Genomic DNA, 27651 nt, shown 5'->3' on the forward strand with positions numbered 1-27651 from the left:
CTATAATAAGCCCACAAAGTAAGTTCTTATGGGCCATAAAACACTTAAAAATATCAAAAAACTTTGATTTTAGATATTTTATACTTAGTTCACTTAAAAAACAAGTGCAAAATTTGCTATGTATTTACCCATTTTTAAGGTATGAGCCAAACTTTATGTGTATAGAGTATAGAAGCGTTATATCCCCTATAAATACATCCACGCGTTGCGTTTGAGCAGTCTAATATTTACTGTTACAGCTAATAACAACACCCACCCAAGCAATTTCTATCACTTCTCAAATCTATACGCGTGTATCCCCATTTCTCTCTCCTATATATATCCGACTCTCTTCTACTCTCTCTCTCTCTCCTTTCATTTCCGGCATCTCTTCTAAAGCAAAGCACTTTCCACATGCTTATATCGCCATTTCAAGAATCCTTTTAAGGATAACCCAAGCTACAAAACGTAGAAAGATCACAACTTTCTTTTTCTTTTCTATTTGGGTTTTCGGGTTCAAAGATCTTAACTTTTTCTGTTTTTGTTTCTGGGATTAAAGATTAGTACAAGCTTTTCAATTTGTGATTCTGGTATTAAAGACTTAAACTTTTTAAAATCTCTTTTGATTATTTTGGATAAATTTTCTTTCTTGAATTGGTTGGTGTAGTAATAAGGAGAGTGAGATTTGTGGGTTAAGGGGAATGAGGATGAAGGGTGAAATAGTTGGGTACAAGAGGGGAGTGGAAGAGGAGGAAGAAATTAACACAGAGGAAAATCAAACAGAAATGGTAGGTGGTGGGTTAGTACAGTCCAAGAAAACTATAGTGGTGGGTTATGCTCTTACTTCCAAGAAAACTAAGAGCTTTTTGCAGCCTAAGCTTGAATGTCTTGCTAGGTAATCTTTTCTTCTTTTTTCTGTTGATTCATTTTCATAGAAATATTTGAGCTTCTTGAATTTAGAACAGTAGTAGATTATGGGAATAAGAATATTCCATTTTTACTTTGTGTGGCCAACATAGCTGGAGAACATTCTGGAGGGTCTGTAACCTCTGACAGATAGATATTTTTGGTGCTAGTATATATGAATTTTAAATTCTTGAAAATATTACTAATTGATTTACTGGTCGCTTTCTATGAAATGACCCTTAACTAATGCTGTGTTAATTAGTCATAGTGGACTTAGTGGACATTTCAATTGATTGTAAGTGTCTTTGTTGTTCAGGTTTTATTTATTCTCCCTCTTTTCCATACAGCACATTTACTATTTGGGGTTAAACATCTTTTTCCATGACTACTGTTTATCAATACTTGTTAAATTTTTTTAACTATGAAAATTTGTGATTTATAGTAATTTTAAATTAAGGAATTGATGTACACATATACAAAGAAAATTAGATGCACTGATGCTCGCACTCCAACCCCCATTCTTTAGGAGCAGAGGGATTATTTCCTTCCCTTTTTTCGGGGGTGGGAGGAATTGAACCTTCCAGTCTGTTTTTCCTTTTCTTGATGATGGTATTTCTTCAGATTCTGGCACCCCTAAGACTGTGTTGATCTAGGCATGACAATGGTGCGGGCAAGGTGGTTTTGGGTTGTCGAAGCTTTACTCCCATCACTGGGTGCCCCGCCTACCATGTTTTTATTTTCCTTCTATCGTTCCATTATTCTATTTCAAACTGAATGTTATTTTCATTCATCTGTTTCCGTCGTTTCCGATTCTTGCCCCGCCAATTTTCATGTAAACTGTTGTATATGGACCAAAATTCTACAAAAAGAGGACGACGTTAGGCATGTGAGGAGAACACATTTTGCACCATAGTTCTGGCAACATTAGAATTGACACCCTTTTTGGCTTAATGACTAGGTAGAAGCTGGAATTGCATTACCTAGTGCTTCAAAGAAAATTTTGTTTGCATGTGACCTCCTCTAAGTATGAGGTGGACCAGCTGGTTGATTAGCTCATTCATTCTTTTCTCTGTTGGGTTCTTGAAGATTCTGCCTTTAGGAACATGGAACTAAATGAGAGTAGAGAGATAAGAGAGACATGGGGAAGAACAGATTCACAGAGGTCTGAAAACCTAAAACTAACATGTTCATTTGTGCCACTTTTCTAGGAGAGAAGGAAAATATAGCCGGCGTATCTTTGCTAAGAGTCTCGCCATCCATGCCCCACTTTAGCTTTCTTTGCCTGGTCCCGCCTCATTGAATTGCCATTCCTTCATGTGATTATCAAATAGTGCTCTCTAATGCAGTCTTGTGCAAGTAATTTACATACTTTGGATTGTGAATGCTCTATGATGGCTGCTGTTGAACTACCCCTATTATATTCTGCTTTCTGAAATGTAAAGTTGGTCATTTAACTACAGTTACAAATGTCTCCGAGAACCAGAACTGAAATTAAACTTAAAACTGATGAATGATGATCCCATTCACTTTTCCTCCATTCCATTACCTGGATTTCGCTTCAACCAATTTTCTACCTAAACTTCTTTTGCTCAAGTCTTACGCTAATGTCCAAGTAGATTCAAAATGCAATTGCAACCTGGTGGCTAACCTTGCTCATAAATTATGCAGGGCTAAGGGAATATTATTTGTTGCTATTGATCAGAGCAAACCCCTTTCAGATCAAGGCCCTTTTGATATTGTGCTCCATAAGGCAACTATTCCACCTTTTTTAATTCCTCAGTGTATTTCTCCTTCTTGTTGGAATGTATATGCTTTATGTTTTGATTCTATTCACATCATCAAATATCTTTTCCAAAACATCTTACTTTCTTGCGTGTATATGCCTGTATAGCTAAGCGTTATAGCTTCTCCCCTGAGAATGTCGTTCTAGAATATGTCACCGTCTGTCTTTTCTGACATTCTCGTGCTCTGTATTTCTTGCAGTTGTCAGGAAGCAAGTGGCGGCGTATTCTCGAGGTTGGTTCATTTGAAAGCTTTCTTTTTTTGTGTGTTATTCACAGAATCCTGTAAGAAACAGTTGACATGCATGTTTGGACAAATCTGTAATAATTATAGGCTACAATATATGCAATTACGTGGATTAGACATGCATTGGCAGTGGTTGGTGAGACGAGCTGTCTTTTTGCTTAAACTTGTTCCATCTGACATAACTTGCAGACTGCTATCTCTTCCCTCGGTCATGAATCGTGGACAGTGAAAATATGTCTCCTTCGTGGACAGATTAGCTGATTGCAGATAGGATTCCTGGTTTCCATAAATGGATTCTGTTTTTCCAGGCTCATCACCAATCCTTATATCAGCTTAAGAGGAGAGCACTAACCTAATCAATGTTTTATAATCTTCGGTATTTTTCCTTTTAGGTGCTGCTTTGATGTTCTCCAACTTGCTTGGGATCACTGCTGTTGTTGTTGTTGTTTGATGTTGTCTTATCTGACTTGCGTGTTGGTTACTTGACCGTGCTGGATCATGAAATTTTGAGTCTGTTCTTTTAGAAGAATGACCGTTAAGTGCAGCTGTGAGAATAGCCACCCTTGAAAGAGTGCGTAATAGCTCACTGATAGAGTGCTCTTGCGCTGAAAATAATTGTCTCAACTCTTAATACACTTATTTTGGTCATTATTCTCTTATGGTGAAATGGTAGATTTATTCTACTTGAACTGAAAGTCACAACTCAATCGGACTGTTTGTTGCTACTATATTTCCACTGTTATCTCATACTAGTTTTGTCATAGTTTAAAAAGGCGAATGCACTATGTGCTCCGATCACCTTATTTACATCCTGGGGTTTAACTGCTGTTTGCTTCTGTAGAGCCATCTAGTTTAATCAACTGACTATGTATTGGAGAACCACTATTATTTTCCTCCTTACCTCTTTCTTTGCTTTATATGAAGGAATATAGGCTAACACATCCAGATGTCACAGTTCTCGACCCTCCGGATGCCATACAGCATGTATACAATCGCCAATACATGCTTGAAGATGTTGCAGACCTGAACTTGTCGGATAGCTACGGTAATTTTTCCTGTCTTGTTATGACCATTTGATAATTATTACTGCTTAGGTTACATGCAATTGTGGCCATTGATGATTGGCCAATGTCGGGCTGCTGTCTGGGGATTTGAGGTTTACCATATAACCAGAAAAAAAGAAGGATTAACTTGTTTTTGATTGCTTGATAGGGAAAGTTGGTGTTCCAAGGCAACTGGTTATTGAGAAAGATTCTTCATCTATTTCAGATGCAGTGAGTAAAGCTGGTCTGAGACTTCCTCTTGGTATGTATTCTTTTCCTCTTCGTCTTTTATCAACTGATCTGTGGGCAGTTGCCACTTTTTAAACTCAATAAGCTTCATACCTCGGTAAAGGTAGGTGTAGGCATCAAAATTGAAGCTGTGTAACTTACTGGGGACGCATTTGAATACTTTGAACAAGACGTCTTCCAAACTTGAGCAATATGTAGGCAAAGTGATCCATTCACACAATTTTCCTGAATTAAGCTGCTTTTATCTTCTCAGTTGCAAAGCCTTTGGCTGCTAAGTCCCATGAGTTGTCGCTAGCCTATGATAAGTTCTCTCTTCAGATGCTTGAACCCCCACTTGTCCTACAGGAATTTATCAACCATGGTACGTATATTAGTTGAAATATTGAACTTGTGTCTTCAATGTGCAGTTGTTTTATGAGTCATCTAGTTGCTGCTTATGTATTTTTTTTCCTTGTGTTTGTAGGAGGAATTCTGTTTAAGGTATACATTGTCGGGGAAGCAATTAAGGTTGTTAGACGATTCAGTTTACCTGATGTTAGCAAACGTGAGCTGTCAAAAAACCCTGGGGTTTTTCGATTCCCAAGAGTTTCTTGTGCTGCTGCATCTGCTGATGAAGCAGATTTAGACCCTTGTGTTGGGGGTGAGCCATCTTTTCCCTCAACTACTCTCTGTTTCTAGATAAATTGAATACATCATAGTTGCTTTAGATATATAGATGCACCGTTATGGCATACACCAAAAGAATAAACAGATGAATAATAAGTTGTTTTTTATATTTCTTTTTTATTTAATCATTTGAAGAGTTGGACTTCCCTAATTCTCAAGGCATATCTTGTTGATAATTCTCTAGGACCATGACCTGCTAAAAACTTTGGGATCATGGGGTCACAGGAATTTGGGAGGAGTTCCTTTAACTATGATTTTGAACCTTTGGTGACAAGCTTTTACCTTTTTGCACTTTCTTCGCCCCAATAAACTAGGGCTTTTTCTTAATTTATTCATCAGAAAATCTGTCCCTTACTCCTTGAAATGGAAATGCTCTTGCTTCAACATTTTAGACTATTGTTTAAACACTTATTTAACAAACACAATACACTAATGCTTTTAATATTTTATTCTTGAACCCTGCAATTTAGAGTAGGTTTGATTAACTGGGATGTAGAGAGTATTTGCTGGTTAATAACCTTCCTCTATCAGTTCTTGCAAGTGCTTTAGATGAATTACATTGTGACGATGTTGTATTATAAGGTTTACAAGGAAGAAAGGATTATTTAAGAAGGTATTCAGTCATGATGGTGCTCTGGTATATAATTCTGTTTGAAGTCGTTAGCAGATAGAGCACTCAGTCTCTAAGTCCGAAGTTTAGAAGCTAAAGATATAGAGCTCTGTTACATACTGTATTTACTTCACTTTAGTGAATCGGACCAGTGATTGCCATCTTACCTTGGTGAATAGTATACTCCTCGGCAAGATACGTGTTGTGGAGATAGCATTTAATTATGGATATGTAGCTGTAGAGACCTGAAGTAAATCATAGAAAGTGGTCATATGATTATTTTCACTTTTTTTCCTTTGCAGAGCTTCCTCCACGGCCATTACTTGAGAGGCTTGCTAAGGAACTTCGGCGCAGACTGGTACGTTACTTTCTGTTTTCTCTTTCCATAATGATCTGTGTTGGAAATGATGATTGGTGCTTGTTTTACAGTTTCTATATTCTTGTCTTCATGTTTTTTGTTCTGCTGTGACACAAGGCAAAAATTCTATATAATATTATTGCAATGTTTTGTGCAGGGTCTCCGGCTCTTCAACTTGGATATAATTAGGGAGCTTGGGACCAAAGATCGGTTTTACGTCATAGATATTAATTACTTTCCTGGTAAGCAAAGCCTTCTAAGGGGAATTACACTCTCTAGTGTTAAAAGTAGTTAGATTGTCGAGAAAATTTTCACCTGAAAGTCATGACTACAACATATTTATAATTTGCTGCAGGTTATGGGAAAATGCCAGAATATGAACACATATTTACTGATTTTCTCCTCAGCCTGGTGAAGCAGAGATAATGAGGAATTGAGAAATCCATTTCTGGTTAACTATTATTTCCAGTGAAAGTATCAGAAGGAATTTATCCACCCGCCAGTACGTGGAGGATAGAACTGATTACTGTGCAATTCCTAAAAGCTGGTAGAAGATGCGGTGGTGAAGTGCAGAGAAGTTCCATTAGCCTTCTAGCAAGAATGCTGGATGAAGGTTGCTCTTTGGAAACACAAATCCAATTGCTGACCTTGGGATCCAGCTTAGTTTCCGCTGTCTTTTTTTTTCCCCTTCTTTTTGGGGGGCATAGAGCAGTTCTATTCTTTCTTTTGGTTGGGGTGGAATTTTGTAGGGATAGCCCTGCTGTGTCTGCATTCTCGGATGGGTGGTCTTTGATAAGTAGTCAAAAGATATGCCACCTTGTAAAAATGCCTTTTACAGTAGGAACATACATGTACATTCTTGACTTTTCTGTTCTACTCCAACTCTTGGGGAAGTTTGGCTTTTCGTGTTCTCTTGCCTCTCTATCTCCGCTAGATTAGATAGGGGTAAGATCTGCGTACATATTCTCCCTGTACATCACTATGTGGGATTACACTGAATTTGCTGCTGCTGCTGTTGCGATGAAAATGTTTCTGAATCACCTTAGCTTTGCAACACAGTTTAGCGTGTTAAACGCAAAGGAGAGACTTCGAATCCAAGATGTAAAAGCTCGAGAGCTTTGACGAGCTTTAACGGTTTAACCAGAGTGCTTACTTATATTAATGTTCAGATTATCAAGTTTAGAACCAGGGCAATACCTTTCTTCTCCTCAAAGCCTTTTACCACCAATCAAGCTTTGTATATGACCAGCTTGCCATTTCCATCTTTCTTGAGTTTAAAGACCCATTTGCATTTGAGTGGTCTTTTACCCTTTGAAAGTTCAACCAGCTTATACGTGCTATTTTTTTGTAGAGATTCATCTCTTCTTGCATGGCTTTCATTCACTGGTTGTTTTCTGGATGGGACAACACCTCCTTAAGACTTTCTGGCTTTCGTTCATCACTGATTAGGACATACTCTGTGGAAGGGTACCTACATGACTCTACCCTTGGCCTCTCTCATATACTCAGAGTTTGAGGTTGTTCTTCTTCTTGAGTGGGGTGCTCCACTTGCTCGACACCATCATCGAGTTGCTCCTCGATAAGTACGCCTCCAACTCCTTACTTAATGCTGCAATGGAGTCCTTACCCCTGCCTGCCTCTGCTCTTCTGATGAAGCATCTGAATAAGCAGGATTTGTAGCACAAACATAATATGCCCAACACAAGAGTAGTTAAATGTGTTCTTGAAAACACTCTAGTAAGTTCTAACACGTATAAAACGAAAAGGTGATAAAGGAGAAAAAACTTTCGTTTTTCAAAAAATATTCAATTTGTTGGGGAAAATGCTTTCTGATAGAACTTTTTTAACTGACAAAAACGTAAAAAAATGGAGAAATGTTTGATTCTACATTTCTTGTTCCTCGGGAAACATGGGTATTGCTCGCTTTTACACTCAAGTTTGCAATTTGCGACGCTGTTCCTTCGTTGTTCTCCCTTCGGTTTTCTGTTTCTAAGACTTAGTCCGGAGAAATAAGAGGTTATGTTATTTAGCAAACTCTGAATTGGCAGTTTAACAAATTTGTTGTAAGCATTCTTTACAATGTCCACAAAAGTGAATAGTCTGTGTTCTTGGTAGACTCAAAAACCCAAAACAAGAGATATCTGGAATTTGCAAGCATTAGTGTATCACAATTTGACCCCTAATCTTGGCTAGTTTTGTCCATGCCGGGTCACTAGGTTACTCCCATTTCCACTCACCAATATGACAGGAAGAAGAGCATTAGCAACGTATAATCAATTCTCCTACTTGGGATTTAGCTGATGTATAAGAATATGCATTATAAAAATCAGAATATTTTCATGCTTTCTAAAACATTTTTGTACAAAGAAAGAGAGAAAGGGAAGTTAGGCTTAAAATCGAGTCATCTTACATCAATAGGAGTTTTAACCAGTTATAAACCAAACGAAGTTAACTAGCTGACTTTATAGCATAACATATTAATTTATTGAAAATCTTGCTTAGGTCGACTAAGCAACTACTAGGATATCTTTCAGCATTAGAAAGGTCAAAAAAAAAAGGCTAAGTATAGGGTCAGGGAAGGGCCGCACCCAAAGAATATGATGTAATACAAATATTAGTAACTGCTTACACAGTTCGAACTCATAATTTATAGGTTATAGGTCACACGGACACAACTTTAGAGCGGAAGGTACACGGTTTATCATCTATGTTTTGTGTTAGCACAAGCAAAGACATTTTTTAGAACATGTTAGGTAGTCACAATTTCACATAGACCACACTATAATAATCGCACTTGTATAATTACTTCATTACGTCGAAAAGAAACTCGTAATTATGATAAACAGTTCTAATCACCTGCCAAAGCCTAAAAGACTAAAATTGAACAAGTAGTAACATTCAACGGGCAAGAGCAAAATAGTAAGTGAAAATTCTCAAGTATCAAATGGAAAATACCATTATTCAAAGCGCAAATGACAAATTAACAATTACAGAAAATTACTCGGTTTTGGGCTCCGAAGCTCCAGCAGAAGCGGGTTGACCCGATTCATCAGTAGCAAATGACCACTCAGGAGGTAAGGTAGGCAATGGAGGATAAACAGCGGGCCCACGTCGAATGTCCCAAGCTTGAGTCTTGCGTGGCCGCGTCTTCTTGTGGTGAGCTGTGGCCTTCTTCTGTGGCCTTGACGAACACTCAATTGCCAATCCTCCAAAACTTTTCGGCGCCGCCGCCAACTTGGTAGCTCCGCCATAGAGTCCGGTGGTTGATGCAGTTGAAGAACGCGGCAACACCGCCATTTTCAACCCGAATATCGCCGAGGCTGACATTTTTTCACTCCACAGGTTTTCTTCTTTTTTTCTGGTTCTGTTTGGAACCTTTGAATTTGGATTGCCTTCGTTATCTTCTGCTAATTTAACTTTTGCTGTCCGTACGCCGTCGTATTAGGAAATTGGGCCTATAGAGCCTCTGGGCCTAGAAGAGACTGGGTTGATCTTCATTTGTTTCAGGCCCAAATCAATCTGAAGGATCTTCCCTTTCCTTATAGCATGTTAGGCCAAGCTTCTTCAAAGCGAAAAATATTTTTTTTTTTTCAAAGTTGAAGTGTTTGGCTAAACTTTTAGAAGAAAAAAAATACTTTTGAGTAGAAGCAGAAATAATTTTGGAGAAGCAGAAAAAAATAGTTTCTCTCTAAAAGCACTTTTTTGAAAAAAACTTTTGAGAAAAATATATTTATAAGCACTTTTTAAAAGCTTGGCCAACACTAGTTGCCGCTCAGAAGTGATTTTCAATTAACAAGCCAAACACGAATTGCTTCTCATCAAAAAGTACTTTTGAATAAAAACACTTCTCAGAATAAGCTGATTTTTGAAATTTGGCCAAACATGCTATTAATCTCAATAACTGAAACGTTATTCATTCTTACATGCGTGTTATTGTAATTCTATTTAAAGATTTGTGAATTATTTACTATAATTTCAAATTTCAACTTATTAATAGTAGTCTCAAAAGAAGTATTGGAGTTGCATTCAAGTGGTTGAGAGTTGAGACTCCACCTTATATCACTTAGGTGTAAGGTTTCAGTCGTACCAAAAGTCTTTCCTTCTTCTAACTTTTGCTCATTAGTGGACTAATCTTTACAATACAAATTTTTAAAAATAAAAAATATAATTCCACGGAACAAAATCCTTGAGAAAATATAATGGGGAAAAGGTAGAAATTATAGTGTATTATGGAGGAAACCGGCGTATTCAGGATTTTAAAAGCATGAGTGCACCATGAGCTCCAAAGAGCTGAGTTTCCGAGAGGGTGTCTGAGAGATGTATTTTTTGGTTTAGCAACTTCATAATTCAAAATAAAGACTAAAGAAAGAGAAGAAAAAAAAATGTAACCCATAAAAAAGGGGAAAAAAGAAACAAAAATAGAGTGTTTAATTAGAAAAAACGATAGGGGCATGAGGATTTAACCCTATTTGTTAATTAAAATATAATTTAAAAAAGAAGAAAGTGTACAGGACCGAACTCCTAACTGAAAGGTAGAAGGTGCACCTCTTTACAAATGCACTAAAATGATCACTTGAGCTTGGGTTCACCTGTGCTAATTAAATAGTTGAGCTGAAATTCATTGGTACTATATATGATTTACGGAGAAGATGATGGGTTCACATGAACCCACCCCCTCCCATGTGCATCTGCCTATGCGTAAACGACACCAAATAGGTATATTGGTAGATTAATCTAATTGGTATCGACATTAAAGGCTATTGCCTTGAGAAAAAAGAAACTAAACTAACTTATCCAATGTCAGCGTCGTATGAGTCAAGAGCTAGAGCATGGATCGTAGGAAAGCGAACTATCTTCTCGGGAAGCAATGCTCTCTTTCGCATAAGCCCTTTATTAAGTAAGGTGATGATCCTCTTTATCTGTCCGCCTAACCACTATGAATGAATATTAGATCAATAGAATAAGTTATTCTCTAAGTTGTATCCTTACCACAAAGCTAGGGCAGCGATTGTTTAGTACAAGAGCTGAAAAATTGTTGATGAGGAAAGGTCGTAAGAACATAAGTTTAGGAAAAGCTCAGGCAAAAGGAAAAAGGTCAAATGACTACAGCCTAATTACGACAAATCCTTAAGAGTTATGGAGATAGATCATGGACACAACTACTCAACGGGTTGGGTGTGTTTGGTAATGTTTTCAACTGATTATCATAGTTAACAAAACTGCTTTCGAAAGCACCCTCTGATGTTATACGGATATAAAAGTTGTTATAGGAAATTAGAGGAATATGCAAGATGCAAGATAATATTAATCGTCATCTCTTGAATCTGGACGATATTAAGTCCAAACACGTTATTTTGCACCGTGTGAGTCTGATTTGTTCGTATCTTGTTGATTCATACTTAACCCTAAGGTTAGGGTTTACATATTCTCTTTGATTCGAACCGAAATTGGTTCAAGCTTTAATATTAAGTACTATCTCGTATATATTCGCCTTATTATATATGAATCTGTCTATTTCTGCCGATTATTTTTACTTGCCCTAAATTAGGGTTTCAGATCCTTTTAATTTGAACCAAATCTGGTTCGGTTCTATGTTTTGTGAATACTATTCATGTCTATGTTCATTTTATATAATATGTGATTCTTTGCCTTTATTTTCTGCCGATTTTGTGGAGTTTACCTAAAAACTAGGGTTTCAAAATTTTTCTTCTTTACTGATTGTTTGAATTAATTATATTTCCGTATTTATGTGTTTAGTTCCTACGCTATTTAAACCTCTACCCACTCCCCTTTGGTTAAGTTCGAAAATCCTTAAAAAAAATACTATAAACTAAGACTGTACGTTTTTCATTCTTGAATACACTTGTTTAGTATTTTTTATTCCTGGCCGGCTAACAGACAAGGCCAGAAATTGCTAAGTTCTTGCTTTGTTTGGTGATACTCACAATACTGTTGGATTTTCTTCTTCCTTGCTTCATCTTAACTGGTGAGTTATCATATCTCTGCCATTTTATTCTGATTATTTATTTAATGTGCTACTTCAATTAGACTATGTTATCCTAAATGCTACTACATTTGTAGTTTGAGACATGCTTAAATCTACTTTGAGTTTGTTAGTTCGATTCTGCTTAACCTATATGTCACCGATAGCAATCTCTTGAAGTTTAAGTTTGTTATTATCTTTCTCTTTGAACATGTTCTCATCTCCTCCTGCTATAGAATAGTTAACTAGGTATAGATGTGTTCCTTAATAGGATAACAAGTTTGTTTCTGAGTGCATCATAATGTGGCATGTTTGACTTTATTTTTATTATATTTTGACACCCCTAGTAACTGCCATAATTAGTTCCTAACATGTCCTTATCTGTTGCTAATTGATTTCTTCTTATGACACTAGTTTTTGCACTTAACTTAATCTGAATCCCCCTTTATCATTATAAATCTGTCCTATGACTTGTCTTGTTAGCATGTGATTGAGTTTATTTCCTGAAACTTGACTAAGTCTGCCTAGGTTCAAGCATGCATGTTATTTGTGTGTATATGCTCAATTTGAATCATGTCCTTCAGTGAAATACCTTGACTCCATTTTATTCCTTTACTATCTTGTCCTTCTGAATTCTTTTTCTTAGTCGGCTGAAAGCCAAGGATATTTAGGTTCTGTCCTTTGACCTCCCTAGTGTGAGCACTGCTCAGGGTTCATGTGAGACCCTTGCGAACTCTGACACACTAGGACCCGATCCCTAATCTTTCCCTGATTTATTTTTGATCAACCTCCCTAGTGTGAGCATTGCCCTGGGTTCTTGAAGCCCTTGGGAACTCAGACGAACTATGGTATTGGGTTTTGTATGCTCAGCCTTGATATATGTTCACTAGGTGAATCACTCAACAATTGGCTATTATTTTTTGGAGCTGTTGAAGGCCTAGCCTATCCAGGTGTATTTGGGTCTGTTGTAGGCTCTCTATAGTTATATTTATTCTGTAATTTACTACATTCAATTCTGGGTCTGTAATAATTATTTGTAATAACAATTCTGGGGTATTAGTAAAAATGAAAAATGGTTCTTATTTTATACTTGCTATAAAGTGGAGGTAAAAATCCTGCCTATAGGGTTAATGCTGTGATGTTGGATGTTATATGTTAGAAATCATGCTTCTAAAGTGTCTTATTGTGTTCAGTCCTTATGTGTTAGCAACCATGTCCATAGGCTCAATGTTTGGCTCAATTATGTTCCATTACAAACCATGCCTATAGAAATGATATGGTCCGATGTGTGTGTAAATTTCTGCTTGCATACTGTTTCGTCCATATTATAGAAATCATGTCTATAGGATTCAAAAACTATTCAGATTGTAGAAATCATGTTTATAGGATTCAAAACTGTTCAGATTATAGAAATTATTCCTATAGGATTCAAACTAGATCAAGTTATAGAATGTATGCCTGAATCTGTTTAATTTTTATTTATGCCTGTTTTCTATGTTGTTACCTTCATTAGAAAACATGCTTATAGGATTAAAACAAATAATTCTAGGTTTGTTTATGTGACCTGCCACTATTTACTATCGCACAAAACACCTACATACCATGCTGGTAGGCTTAATTGTATCATGCTAAAATCAGTAGGCAAACTTTGTAAGTCCTAATAATCGCATTAAGAAATTGACTTTGTATATGACTGTCTGCTCGTTCGTCAATATCACATAGATATCCTGCCTATAGGATTTTGCAATTAATAAAATATGTTAATGCTAATCAGTTTGGCGTGCATTTGATGTCTAAATGTGGAGGGTAACTTGAACCCATACTTGTTTCTATTTGAAAGTCCTAACTGTTTTTTGTATGTCGCCTAGTTTTCTCCTTTTGAGCAACCTAAGTTAAGGTCTAGAACTACCTTGAAATAGAGGTCCAAATGCCTCATGGACTATAGGCATGGGACGGGTAGTGCATGCATAGGGTACGACTTAGAATCAAGTAGAGCGCTTTAGGTAAACAACTTAAAGATAGTAATCGGGTAGCAGGAGATGATAGTCTATGCCCGCTGAATAATATGAGTAACACCCCGTCTTGAGGGAGTTACGAAGTATTATTTATATTGCACAGGGTGATCCTTTATGCTTAAAAACTTAGGACCCCCTCCCCTCCCCCCCACATTCCTATTAAAATAGTTCTTTCCTTGTCCAAATTATTTCTTTTCTCTTAGACTAATTCACATGATTTGAGTTCGTCCGAGACCCACCGTTGTGGACCTCGAGGAGTGCCTAATACCTTCTCCTCAAGGTAATTTGAGCCCTTACCCAATCTTTGGTGATGCAACTAGTAAACCTGAGTCATTTGCAAATAGGTGCCCCGACGCACCTTAATCCGTTAGGTGGCGAATCTCTCTTTTAATAACCCTTCCTTTTAAAAGAGTTATCAATGTCAAAACCCGATTTCACGAGAAAGAGGGGGCGACAATGGGCCGTATGATGCGGTTCATGGACACCATGACTCAGGCTGGTTTATTTCTAGCGGATCCAGCCACATCTCAGGCGGGAAGGGGAGCACAGACCCCTACTGCTCAGGCTCCTGGCCACGCAGCTGCGGTATATCAGACCCCGGGTGCACTACCCGTGGGCGGAGCCCAGTCAGTTACGGCAGCTACACCTGAGCCTAGACTGAATGCGGACGGCGATCCGCAGAAATTATTGGACAGATGGACTAGGTTACACTCTCCTGTCTTCAGGGGCGAGCGTCATGAGGATGCCCAGGATTTCATTGATAGGTGCAGGGACAGACTACACAACATGAGGATATTGGAGTCTCATAGGGTCGACTTCACTATTTTCCAGCTGGAGGGCACGGCCCGTAGATGGTGGCAGTCTTATTTTGTTGGCAGACCAGCATATTCTCCTCCCAAAACTTGGAGCCAGTTCACACAATTTTTCCTGGATAGGTATATTCCACCCTTCGAGAGGGAAGAGTTGCAGTATCAGTTTGAGCAGCTTGAGCAGGGTCAGATGTCAGTGACTGATTATGAGGCGAGGTTTTCTGAGTTGTCTCGCCATGCACTTATGATACTTCCTACGGATGCAGAGAGAGTGCAGAGATTTGTTGCGGGGTTGCACCCCCATATTCGGGCTAGTATGGCCCGCGAGGTTGAGATGGGTACTGGTTATCAACTAGTAGTGAAGATTGCTCGGAGGATTTAAGGCTACCGCCAGAGGGGTAGAGAGCAGATGCAGCAGGATAAGAGGGCCCGTTTCTCTGGAGAGTTTAGAGGTGCCCCGGCTAGGGGCAGAGGTCAGATCGGGAGGGGTCAGCCTAGTAGGCCCACATATTCAGCACCACTACCTCCTCGGTGTGCTCCGACGCAACCCTATTTTAGTGCTATGCCAGAGAGTTCTTATCGCCCACCAGTTCATCAGGGTTCTTCCAGTGCTTATTTCAATGACATGCCAGAGAGTTCATACCGCCCACCAGCTATTCAGGGTTCTTCTAGTAGGTATTCAGGCTATCAGGGTCACACTTCGGGGCAGCAGTCTATGATACCGAGAGGTTGTTATGAGTGTGGAGATCCGGGTCACATAAAGTGATCCTGCCCCAGGCTTCGAGGAAAGGTAGCAAAGTAGGGTCAGCAGCCCATGATTTTAGCTCCAGCAGCCGCACCAGCCGTCCGGCCGCCTAGAGGCGAAGGGCAGGCGGGTAGAGGCCGTCCTAGAGGTGGAGGTCAGGCAGGCGGGGGCCAGTCAGGTGGCGCGCCAGCTAGATTCTATGCGTTTTAAGCCAGATCAGATGTAGTGGCCTCAGATGCCGTGATCACATGTATTATTTATGTCTGTGGTAGGGATGCTTCGGTGTTATTTGATCCAGGATCTACCTATTCATATGTATCATCTCTGTTTGCTCATTTCCTGGATGTTCCTTGTGAGTTCTTGGGGTACTCCTATTTATGTGTCCACTCCTGTGGGCGATTCTGTAGTTGTGGATCGGATCTATCGGTCCTGTATGGTCACATTCCGTTGTTATGAGACTAGGGCGGACCTTCTGCTACTTGATATGATCGACTTTGAGGTCATCCGGGGCATGGACTGGTTATCCCCATACCACACTATACTTGATTTTTATGCCAAGACTATTACCTTAGCGATGCCAAAATTACCGAGATTGGAGTGGAAGGGTTCCTCGGTTACAGCTAGTCGAGGCATCTCTTTTCTGAAGGCTCGACATATGGTCGAGAAGGGTTGTTTGGCTTATCTAGCTTATGTTCGGGACACCACCGCAAAGTCTCCGACAATTGATTCAGTGCTAGTAGTACGGGAGTTCGCCGATGTGTTTCCTTCTGACCTTCCAGGCATGCCGCTAGATCGTGATATTGACTTCCGTATTGATTTGGCTCCAGGCACCCAGCCTGTATCTATCCCACCATACCGTATGGCTCTGAAAAAATTAAAAGAGTTGAAGGAACAACTTGAGGAGTTGTTAGCAAAGGGGTTTGTGAGACCAAATGTATCGCCTTGGGGGTGCACCCGTATTATTTGTGAAGAAGAAAGATGGGACTATGCGGATGTGCATTGATTACCGCCAGTTGAACAAGGTTACCATCAAGAACAAGTACCCGATGCCGCGTATCGATGATTTATTTGACTAGTTGCAGGGTGCTAGGGTATTTTCTAAGATCGACTTGAGGTCGGGGTACCATCAGTTGAAGATTCGGGACTCATATGTTCCGAAGACTACTTTTCGTACCAGATATGGTCACTATGAGTTTCTAGTGATATCATTCAGTTTGACTAATGCCCCAACAGCATTCATGGATTTAATGTATTGATTCCTTTGTTATTGTCTTCACTGATGACATCCTAATTTACTCGTGTAGCCTGGGGGAGCACGAGCAACATTTGAGAGTGGTACTTCAGACATTGCTAGAGCAGGAGCTATATGCTAAATTCTCCAAATGTGAGTTTTGGTTAGAGTCCGTGGTATTCTTGGGGCATGTTGTATCAAGAGAGGGTATTAAAGCGGATCCCAAGAAGATTGAGGCAGTTTAGAGTTGGACTCGTCCTACTTCAGCGACTGAGATCAGGAGTTTCTTGGGGTTAGCAGGCTATTATCGCCGATTTGTGGAGGGCTTTTCATCCATTGCAGCACCTTTGACTAGATTGACCCAAAAGGGTGCTCCATTCCGTTGGTCCGATGTTTGTGAGGCGATCATCCAGAAGCTTAAGACATCTTTGACTACAACACCGGTTCTAGTGTTGCCTTCCGGCTTGGGGATATATACGGTATATTGCGACGTTTCACGTGTTGGCATGGGTTGTGTGTTGATATAGGAGGGGCGAGTTATTGCATATGCTTCGCGTCAACTGAAGATTCATGAGAAGAATTACCCTGTGCATGATCTGGAGTTAGCCGCAATTATTCTTGCTCTTAAGATATTGAGGTATTTTCTGTATGGGGTACCATGTGAGGTTTATATTGATCGTCATAGCTTGCAACATTTGTTCAAGCAAAGGGATCTCAATTTGAGGTTGTGTAGATGGCTCGAGTTACTGAAGGATTATGGAATCACCATTCTTTATCATTCGGGCAAGGCACATGTGGTCGTGGATGCTTTAAGCAGGAAGGCAGAGAGCATGGGTAGCTTGGCATTTATTTCGGCGGAGGAGAGGCCACTAGCTTTGGACATTCAGTCCCTGGCGACTTGTGAGGTTGGATATTTCAGAGCCCAGCCGGGTTCTAGCATGTGTTGTTGCTCAGTCTTCACTATTGGGGCAGATCAAGGCCCGACAATTTGATGATCCGCACTTGGCAGTTCTTAGAGAGACGGTACTTCAGGGTGGCACCAAAAACGTTTCTATTGGTGAGGATGGTGTTCTGCGACTCCAGGTCGTCTATATGTTCCTGATGTCGATGGCTTGAGGGAGAGGATCCTAGAGGAGGCACACAGTTCTCGGTATTCTATTCATCCAGGTGCTACGAAGATGTATCGCGACCTGAGATAACATTATTGGTGGTGGCGGATGAAGAAAGACATATTGTAGTATGTAGCTAGGTGTCTAAATTTCCAGCAGGTCAAGTATGAGCACCAAAGGCCAGGTGGCCTACTTCAGCAGATGGCTATACCTGAGTGAAAATGGGATCGCATCACTATGGACTTTGTAGTTGGATTGTCGTGGACCTTGCGGAAGTTTGATGCAGTTTGGGTCATTGTCGACAGATTGACCAAGTCGGCACACTTCATTCCGGTTGTGACTACCTATACTTCAGAGAAATTGGCCCAGATTTATATTAGGGAGATAGTTTGGTTGCACGGTGTACCTGTTTCCATCATATCAGATAGAGGCCCTCATTTCACTTCACAATTCTGGAGAGCCGTACAGAGTGAGTTGGGGACCCGTGTAGAGCTCAGCACTGTGTTTCATACGCAGACTGACAGGCAGTCAGAGCGGACAATTCAGATATTGGAGGACATGCTGAGAGCGGGTAGTGTCGCAGGAGCGGGTAGTGTCGCAGATGCGCGTCGTTTGTTGCTGATGCGTGGCCGCAGGTCCGATCACCTGGGTGCAGAAGAGATATGAGGTAGCCTGGCTTTGGTCCGCACCTGCGCGAGTTGTCCACAGAAGGGGAGCCGCATGTGCGTCAATTTAACCGCAGGTGCGGAAGTCGTTGTAGGGCAGTGTGTTTTAAATCGGACCCTTAGCACTTTTGCTCACTTCTTACTCTTCTTGGGGGCGATTTTGGAGCTGGTTAGAGAGGGAATTTCCATCAACTAGTTGAGGTAAGTAATTCCTATCAAATGTGAGTTAAATACATGGTATATGGATAGATTATAACATGTAAATTAGTGAACATTTCGGGTTTAGATGAAAATCTAGGTTTTTGTTAAAAAAGGGATTTAACCACGAAATTCGTTATGGAATTTAGTAAAAATCATATTTTTATGTTCTTAAGGTTATGGGTAACAACTTTTTTAAAAAATTTTCGCAAATCCGAGCATGTGAGCCTGGGGTGAATTTTTGGAATCTTGCAATTTAAGTTGGGTAATCACTTAAATGGTAGAATTATGAACCTTTGAGCATAGATTGATTAGTTTATGTAATATTTGACTAGCTTCGAGTCGTTTGGCATCAAATTTGGAGACTTGAGCTCGTTCTTGAATTGGGAAGTAGGCTTTGAGACGAGGTACGTCTCATTTCTAACCTTATAAGAGGGAAATTACCCCATAGGTAAACTAAATGAATATGTGTTGATGTTTGTAGAGGGAGGTGGGAGCTACGTACGCACGGAGTGACGGGAGTCCGTACGTAGCTACTATTCATGTTATGTTCGGGTAGTCTTAGGCTTACACCATGCCTTGTTGATATAATTATTGCTTTATGTATATTGTTTGCCTTGAGAAGGGCATAATGGAGTGTACTTATTAAATGTTTCAAAAGGAATTTGGAATTGAGAAAAAAATAATGGGATCTTTAAAGTTTTCATTTGAATGTCGTATTTTGAAAAGAATGGGAGAGTACTATAAAAATTTATGAGATTCTTTGTGTAATCGCGTCGCATGTATGATTCGCCAGCGGAGTAACTCCTTAAATTTATGTTTGACCGCGTTGCATGTATGATTGCGAGCAGAAAAAATAGATGTATCTATGGTTCGCACCGTTCGACCCTCGGCAGTGCACAGTTTAAATATTTATTGGATCGGGCCGTACGACCTCGCCATAATTGCGCATGCTAATTATTTGGAAATTTTTCCTGGTTTATTCTGTTTAAATGCCTTGAAATGTAAGTTGCTAAATGGTATTACTGAAATTTAAATTCTAATTATAAAAGAAAGACTTATCTCTTCCTGTTGTTGAACTGACAGTATCATTCATGCTATTCATGCTTAGTATAATGCTTTAAATTACATTATTATTGGCCTAGTAAGTGTCAAGTCGACCCCTCGTCACTACTTCTTCGAGGTTAGGCGGGATACTTACTGTGTACATATTATTTATGTACTCATACTATGCTTCTGTATTTAACTGTACAGGATCTGAGGCTGGTGCATCTAGTTACTTGCCCGGCGCGTATACCTGATTTTGACCGAGACTTCACGGTGAGCTGCCCTTCTGAGCCGTTCAGCAGCATGCCATAGTTTATCTTTTATTTTATCTGTCTATTCTGTTTCAGACAGTAGGATAGTCATCTTTTGTATATTCTACTAGTTGCCTACACACTTGTGACACCAGATATTGGCACGTATTAGTAGACTTTAATTTTTGGGTTGTAATTCGATAGTTATAACTGCTTTTAGATGTTTCCGTTGTTTGCCTTAAAAATCCTTTATTTATTAGATGCTTTAAATATAAGTAAAGCTAAATGTTGGAATTTCTTAATAAACAAAAGAAAAAGAATGGAAAATCACTAAGTTGTTCACTGTTGGCTTGTCCAGCAATGGTGCTGGACGCCATCACGGCTTGACATGGAGTTGGGTCGTGACAAAGAGACTGGGTTGATCTTCATTTGTTTCGGGCCCAAATCAGTCTGAAGGATCTTCCCTTTTCTTATAGCATGTTTGGCCAAGCTTCTCCGTAGCCAAAAATACTTTTTTTCTTCTTCTTCAAAGTTTAAGTGTTTGGCCAAACTTTTAGAAGAAAAAAAAGTACTTCTGAGTAGAAGCAAAAGCAATTTTGGAGAAGCAGAAAAAAGTAGTTTTTTCCTAAAAGCACTTTTTTGAAAAATACTTTTGAGAAAAATACACTTAGAAACACTTTTTAAAAGCTTGGTCAACACTAGTTGCTGCTCAGAAGTGCTTTTCAATTAACAAGCCAAACATGAATTGCTTCTCACCAAAAAGTACTTTTGAAAAAAAAGCATTTCTCAGAATAAGCTGATTTTTGAAGTTTGGTCAAACATACTATTAATCTCAATAACTGAAACGTTAGTTCATTCTTACATGCGTGTTATTGTAATTCTATTTAAAGATTTGTGAATTATTTACTATAATTTCAACTTTCAACTTATTAATAGTAGTCTCAAAAGAAGTATTTGAGTTGCATTCAAGTGGTTGAGTGTTGAGACTCCACCTTATATCACTTAGGTGTAAGGTGTAAGGTTTCAGTCGTACCAAAAGTCTTGAGCTTTTATCATTGTTGGCCTCTCGGGCCAAACTTTTAACAACCACTAGTCAGAAATAAATTTAACAGCCACTAGCTACTAGCCGAAGCCTGAATTTACATATTTTATACACCAAAAACTAACTATTGCTCAAGTAGTAGACTCGTCTGTACCTGTTACAATCTTATATATATATATATATATATATATATCAATTGGTTTCTTTAAGAAAATATTTTATTATAATTTTCTTGCCCTTTACTTCTATATAGAAGGAATGGTGATTATAATACCACCTTATGTAGGTATTAATATTTCAAATTGGGAAACTGTGAATTGCGTATATAAAATTGATAGAATAGGAGGGTGCCCAATATCTAGAAAGATATGTTCTAGATTTATTTATTTATTTATTTAATACACAGTAATATGTTCTTCACTCTTTAAATCAAATATCTCTTTATGTACAAAGAACGCAAATATACATTCAAATAAAATCTATATAATAGATATAAATTGTCAATAACTATCATCATTGTAATTTTTAACACAATATTAAATTCTAGAAAATCTTTCATATGTACATTTTACTATATCACTATATAGTAAAATGCACAATACACTTTATATATACTAAATTTATACATTGTAGAATATCCTATACATTTTGGATACACAAAAGCGCTCGGGATATATTAATGATATATTATGGATACATTGCAAGATAAACGATACATTCTATATACAAATTTTATGCAATGTGTATACTAAATAGACTCTCACTATACAAAAAATATATCAAAATAGACCGTCACTATACAATTTATATACAATAGACTGTCACTATACAATTTATATATACTAGATTGACATTATATAAATTATAAACAAAATAGACTGTCACTATACTAAATATATACTAAATAGACTGTCATTATACAAAATAGACTGTCACTATACAAAAAATATACAAAATAGACATTTCGGGCTATTAGATATAATATATTTGGGCCGAAGGACCATTTCGTATAAGTGAGAAAAAATATGGGTTATTAAAATTTTGAGGACTATAGAGGATAGTTTTCTCAAAAGTCTTTCCTTCTTCTAACTTTCGCTCATTAGTGGACTAAGCTTCACAATACAAATTTTTAAAAATAAAAAATATAATTCCACGGAACAAAATTCTTGAGAAAATATAATGGGGAAAAGGTAGAAATTATAGTGTACTATGGAGAAAACCGTAAACGCATAGGCGTATTCAAGATTTCAAGAGCATGAGTGCACCATGATCTCCAAAGACCCGAGTTTCCGAGAGGATGTCTGAGAGATGTATTTTTTGGTTTAGCAATTTCAAAATCAAAATAAAGACTAAAGAAAGAGAAGGAAAAAAAATTTAACCAATAAAAAAGGAAAAAAAAAAGAAACAAAAATAGAGTGTTTAATTAGAAAAAACGATAGGGGCATGAGGATTTAACCTATTTGTTAATTAAAATATAATTTTAAAAGAAGAAAGTGTATAGGACCAAACTCCTAACTGAAAGATAGAAGGTGCGCCTCTTTAAAAATGCACTAAAATAATCACTTGAGCTTGGGTTCACCCGTGCTAATTTAAGTAGTTGAGCTGAAATTCATTGGTACTATATATGATTTACGGAGAGGAGGATGGGTTCACGTGAACCCACCCCCTCCCATGTGCATCCGCCTCTGCGTAAACATCACCAAATAGGTATATTGGTAGATTAATCTAATTGGTATCGACATTAAAGGCTATTGCCTTGAGAAAAAAGAAACTAAACTAACTTATCCAATGTTAGTGTCGTATGAGTCAAGAGCTAGAGCACGGATTGTAGGAAAGTGAACTATCTTCTCGGAAAGCAATGCTCTCTTTCGCATAAGCCCTTTGTCCGCCTAGCCACTTTATCGGTCCGCCTAGCCACTATGAATGAATATTTGAATAAGTTGTTCTTTAAGTTGTATCCTTACCACGAAGCTAGGGCAGCGAGCTGAAAAATTGTTGATGAGGAAAGGTCGTGAGAACATAAGTTTAGGAAAAGCTCAGGCAAAAGGAAATGACTACAGCCTAATTACGACGAATCCTTAAGAATTATGAAGATAGATCACGGACACAACTACTAAACGGGTTGGGTGTACTTGGTAATGTTTTCAACTGATTATCATAGTTAACAAAACTGCTTTCGAAAGCACTCTCTGATGTTATACGGATATAAAAGTTGTTATAGGAAATTAGAGGAATATGCAAGATAATGCACTATAATACGGCTCTCTTAAAAGTTAAGTATAACATATTGACAATAATGTTACATGTTGGGGCGATAATGACTTGATTTTTAAAAGGTGAAATTGTTCCTTCACTTGGTCTCAAAACAATTTCATTTCTTCTACAGACAATCAAACAACAACAAAAAAGTTATTTAAAAAACAGTGCATCATACAAAACACAACTTGGTGATTGTTATACATAAAAGAACAAACATATAGTACGTTTCATAGGTCAATTGCATATACTATTAGACTTGTGAGTTTATGCAAAGTCTATCCAATTTATAGCCCGTGATTTCTTGCAACCCCACTTATCTGGATCATGATTAATGGGTTGGCCTGTTCTTGACCAACTTCTTGCTAATCGTCCTGGAGCAGAGCAACCAGCCCAAAACTTCTTATATCCCAGTAAAAAGAGTTGGTTAGATCTAGCTGTAGTTGGCAATTAGTGGTTTGTCTTTTTCGCGTCAAATTTTCATATCCAATATTGTTTATTTGAAAATAATTGAAAGCAATGAAGTATTCTTTTTTTGGTTTAGATCATCTAGTATTCATCCGATTAATCTAAATTCGCACCAAGTAAATTCATACTAAAGAAGTAAAATGCTCTAATTTTCTTTTTAATCTATAAGATTTGTACCAAAGATTTTGAGTTAAAAATGCAAGGATCCCAATCATTCTATCGCACCCCTTAATGGTAAAAAGGACAAGTACGAAGTTAAGTGAGTTTGCAATTGCAAATATTTCTTCCCGGCTAATAGTATGTTTGGCCAAACTTCTAAAATATACTTATTTTGAGAAATATTTTTTTCAAAAGTATTTTTCAAAAATATACTTTTGGTGAGAATCAGTTTGTGTTTGGCTAATTAATTTGAAAAGCACAGCAGTAATTAGTGTTTGACCAAGCTTTTGAAAATTGATTCTTAGTGTTTTTTTCTCAAAAGTGTTTCTCATAAAAGTGCTTTTGAAGAAAAACTATATTTTTCTACTTCTTAAAATTATTTCTGCTTCTCCTCAAAAATATTTTTTTTTCTTTTAAATATTTGGCCAAACACCTTAATTTTTGTTGTCAAAAGTACTTTTGGCAAAAAAAATATATATATATTTTTGACCCAAAAAAAACTTGGCCAAACTGGCTATAAGTTTTCAGCCTAAGATTATATTATTTCCTGATAAGATAACAAGCAGTCAAGTATTGATAATAACACGCCTAACGACAAAATCGCAATTAACAAACAAATAGGGGCATAATTTTTTTGCAATCCCTTGTATTATTATCATTGACATTTAAGTTGGTGAATTATTTTTTGACGACTCATTCATAGACATCCCTCAAACATGATTAGCTAACTGCATAAATGGATACCACTAATCCTACTTGCTGACTTTTCTGCTTAAAATAATTAAATCCGCCAAACTTAGTCTACGTATTATTTTTAAGTAATTTCTAAAAGAGTTTAGATTATAACTTAACTATACAAAGAATACAACTATGATATTGCTTCATGCTGACGTTATTTTAATCAGAAACTTAGCACGAAGCCAAATTGCAATCCTGTCATGCCACGTGTCAGAAAAAAGTAAGCCAAAAAGAGACCATGCATAACATCTTCCCCCTTGCCTCAAACTGTTGAGAGATCATCACGTGGGACCCAACCACAACCAACTAAGGATATAAAGGTAATTTAATTGGTAGGCACAAGGGTAATCTGGTCATTAAACGAAACAGATGGAGCCGAACTCCTGCTGGCATAAAATCAAAGCCAGGCTGTACACAGCTGTAATCCAACCCCACGAACAGAGCTTCTATTTAGCAGCTAAAACCCCACTCCTCTCCGTACAATAAATATATTAAATGAACAAATAGATTAAATAATTATTTAATAAACAGTGTTTTTTCTTTTTCTATTTTTATATTACCAAAAAGGGGCTTATTTTAGAGTTCCTCTTCTTCCAAAAGATGAACCTAGTATTTTTTAGTGGAGCCAATTCCAGGGGTTATATCTTCTCTGTGCACAAATTTCTATGGACTCTATTACAATTTCTTCTCCACTCCGGCACACAGTAGTTTTTCTCTTAAACCTACGCTTCACTTAATTCTTCAACTTCGTTTAGCTTTACAAAACTGAGAGTTTTGAGTTTGGATTTTTTGGTTTGACCCGAAGGGAACAAACCGCAATGGATCCGTGTCCTTTTGTGCGACTCAGTGTGTGTAATTTGGCGTTAAAAGTTCCGGTTGCTTCAAAGCCGGCTCATTCCGTCGTGCACCCGTCGTCGTCGCCGTGCTATTGTAAAATCAAGCTGAAGAATTTTCCTCTACAGACGGCAGTTGTGCCGTGCATTTTTCCGGAGAGTCAATTTCCGGACGCTCAGGTACAAAGCCACGCAGCGAGTTTTCACCTTAACAAGTGCGATCTCGAGAAGCTCGTTGCAAAGTCTCTCTTCGGCGGTGGGAAGTTGTTCCTGAAAATCTCAATCTACACAGGCCGGCGAGGGTCGACCTGTGGTGTGAACTCCGGGAGGTTGCTAGGGAAGGTTGACGTGCCTTTGGATCTTGCGGGAACGGAGTCTAGGTCAGTATTGTTCCATAATGGCTGGATAGTTATCGGAAAAGAAGCAAAGAATTCAAGTGCGCAATTTCATTTGAGTGTTAAGGCGGAACCCGACCCGAGATTCGTGTTTCAGTTCGACGGAGAACCGGAATGCAGTCCTCAAGTGTTTCAAATTCAAGGAACCATTCGTCAACCGGTTTTCACATGCAAGTTCAGTTTTCGAACCACCGGCGACCGCAATCAGAGGTCCAGGTTGGTTTCGATACTTAATATATATTTTTTCAATCTTTCCTGCACTTTAGTTCTGATACCGACAGACTTGACTTACACAATTAGGTTCACACTACATTTGCCGCATAAAATATTTGAATTTTTCAGTATTCAAGTGCAAAAGAATGTTCAAATTGTACGGGAAAGTTAGGTTTACGAATCCTAACTAAAGTGAAAAAAGTTGCTTCCAATGTCAGTAATTAGAAATGATTTTCTCCCTTTTCCATTACGCCTTGAACAGCTTCTCTCTCTTTTTGTTTAAATTTAGAAAAATGATTTTTTTTCCCATAAATTTTAACGAAATTGGAACTGCATTGTGCAGGTCTTTACCGTTGGAGCATAGTAGTTCTCGAAATTGGTTGAGTTCGTTCGGAAGTGAAAGGGAGCGACCAGGGAAGGAGCGAAAGGGTTGGTCAATCACGGTCCACGATCTCTCCGGTTCACCAGTTGCAGCTGCGTCAATGGTTACACCATTTGTTGCTTCTCCCGGTTCAGACAGGGTAAGCCGGTCCAACCCTGGCTCATGGCTAATTCTCCGGCCAGGTGACGGAACTTGGAAACCATGGGGCAGGCTCGAGGCCTGGCGTGAACGTGGTTCAGCAGACAGCCTTGGCTACCGGTTTGAGCTTATCCCTGACTCAGCCGCAACTGGAATAGTATTAGCCGAGTCCACACTGAGCTGTAGTAAAGCCGGAAAATTCGTGATAGACCTCGGAACCAGCGTTTCAACCAATGGGAAATTGACACCTGGTAACTCCACGTCACCGGCGTGTAGTCCTAGAGGTAGTGGTGACTTTGGGTACGGACTGTGGCCATATTGCATGTACCGAGGGTTTGTGATGTCGGCTAGCGTGGAAGGTGAATGCAGTAAACCCACGGTGGAAGTTAGTGTGCAGCACGTGAATTGCACGGAGGATGCAGCGGCATACGTGGCTTTGTCAGCTGCCGTTGATCTCAGCATTGATGCTTGCAGGCTTTTCTCTCAAAAGCTTCGCAAAGAATTATGCCCTTCTCAGGATTTACTCTCCTGACTAGTCTTTTTTCATTCCGTTGTTTTATTTCTTTTTTTACTGCTTTTTTTGTGAGTGGTAAAATGATGGCGATGGGTTTTAGATTTCGTCGGTCATCACTAGTTAAAAAAATTTGGCTGATTGTTAGTACTACTAACGAACATTAGGCTACTTCTTCAATATGTACAGAGAGAGTGGGGGATTTGACTGGCAGGGCATTTTGCTGTTTTTTCTTAACTTGGTGTTTTGCTCTTGTAAACTTTTTCACCATTTCAAGTTGTCAATGTCAACGGTGGTTATCTTAATTCGATTTGCCTAAACAGTCAATGTATTTCCTCAACCTCTAGTAGAACTCATGCCTCTTTCTACTCTATTCTTCATTTGCAAGTATTACGATAGTGTTTAGTCTACTTTCTGGTGGTTTGTATTTCGCAAACTTAATACTACTAGTAGTTGCAAAATGATGGAGGTGCTATTGAAATTTACCCATTCTTTTGTATTCAAATGGAAATATGTACTTCAGCTGATTAAAGATATAACGTGATTAATTAGTTTGAACTACCCTAACAATGAGATATTAGGGAATAGGATTTGATTTTGATGTGTAGCGGATTTGAGGGGAAT

The 27651-nt window shown here is 38.4% G+C and overlaps 3 protein-coding genes across 6 annotated transcripts; all 3 read left to right on the top strand.

Annotated features, from left to right (window-relative positions):
* Nucleotides 1–254: 254 nt before the first annotated feature.
* Nucleotides 255–6750, top strand: LOC104091977 (inositol-tetrakisphosphate 1-kinase 3-like). Of its 4 annotated transcripts, none has more exons than XM_009597429.4 (10): nt 255–874; nt 2554–2635; nt 2869–2901; nt 3838–3958; nt 4126–4218; nt 4459–4566; nt 4669–4845; nt 5784–5839; nt 5997–6081; nt 6195–6750. In XM_009597429.4, exons 1-10 carry the CDS (start codon nt 681–683, stop codon nt 6263–6265), a joined length of 1020 nt encoding a protein of 339 aa, XP_009595724.1. In that variant the 5' UTR covers nt 255–680; the 3' UTR covers nt 6266–6750. The 4 variants fall into 4 exon arrangements, with proteins under 4 accessions (XP_009595724.1, XP_018624914.1, XP_033510913.1 ...); XM_033655022.2 differs by lacking the exon at nt 255–874 and adding an exon at nt 3103–3289 and having other exon boundaries at nt 2548–2635; XM_018769398.3 differs by lacking the exon at nt 2554–2635 and having other exon boundaries at nt 734–874.
* A 7543-nt stretch (nt 6751–14293) lies between these two features.
* LOC138910352 (uncharacterized) lies at nt 14294–19895 on the top strand. The gene is made up of 7 exons (XM_070201583.1): nt 14294–14831; nt 15030–15321; nt 16696–16775; nt 16923–17065; nt 17150–17456; nt 17706–17789; nt 19849–19895. The coding sequence occupies exons 1-7, from the start codon at nt 14294–14296 to the stop codon at nt 19893–19895; spliced, it is 1491 nt and encodes a 496-aa protein (XP_070057684.1).
* A 5226-nt stretch (nt 19896–25121) lies between these two features.
* LOC104091979 (uncharacterized) lies at nt 25122–27332 on the top strand. Its single transcript, XM_009597432.4, has 2 exons — nt 25122–25999; nt 26340–27332. The coding sequence occupies exons 1-2, from the start codon at nt 25374–25376 to the stop codon at nt 27046–27048; spliced, it is 1335 nt and encodes a 444-aa protein (XP_009595727.1). The 5' UTR covers nt 25122–25373; the 3' UTR covers nt 27049–27332.
* The last annotated feature ends 319 nt before the right edge of the window (nt 27333–27651 follow it).

This window comes from Nicotiana tomentosiformis, chromosome 4 (genome assembly GCF_000390325.3).
Source record: "Nicotiana tomentosiformis chromosome 4, ASM39032v3, whole genome shotgun sequence".
Taxonomy (NCBI): domain Eukaryota; kingdom Viridiplantae; phylum Streptophyta; class Magnoliopsida; order Solanales; family Solanaceae; genus Nicotiana; species Nicotiana tomentosiformis.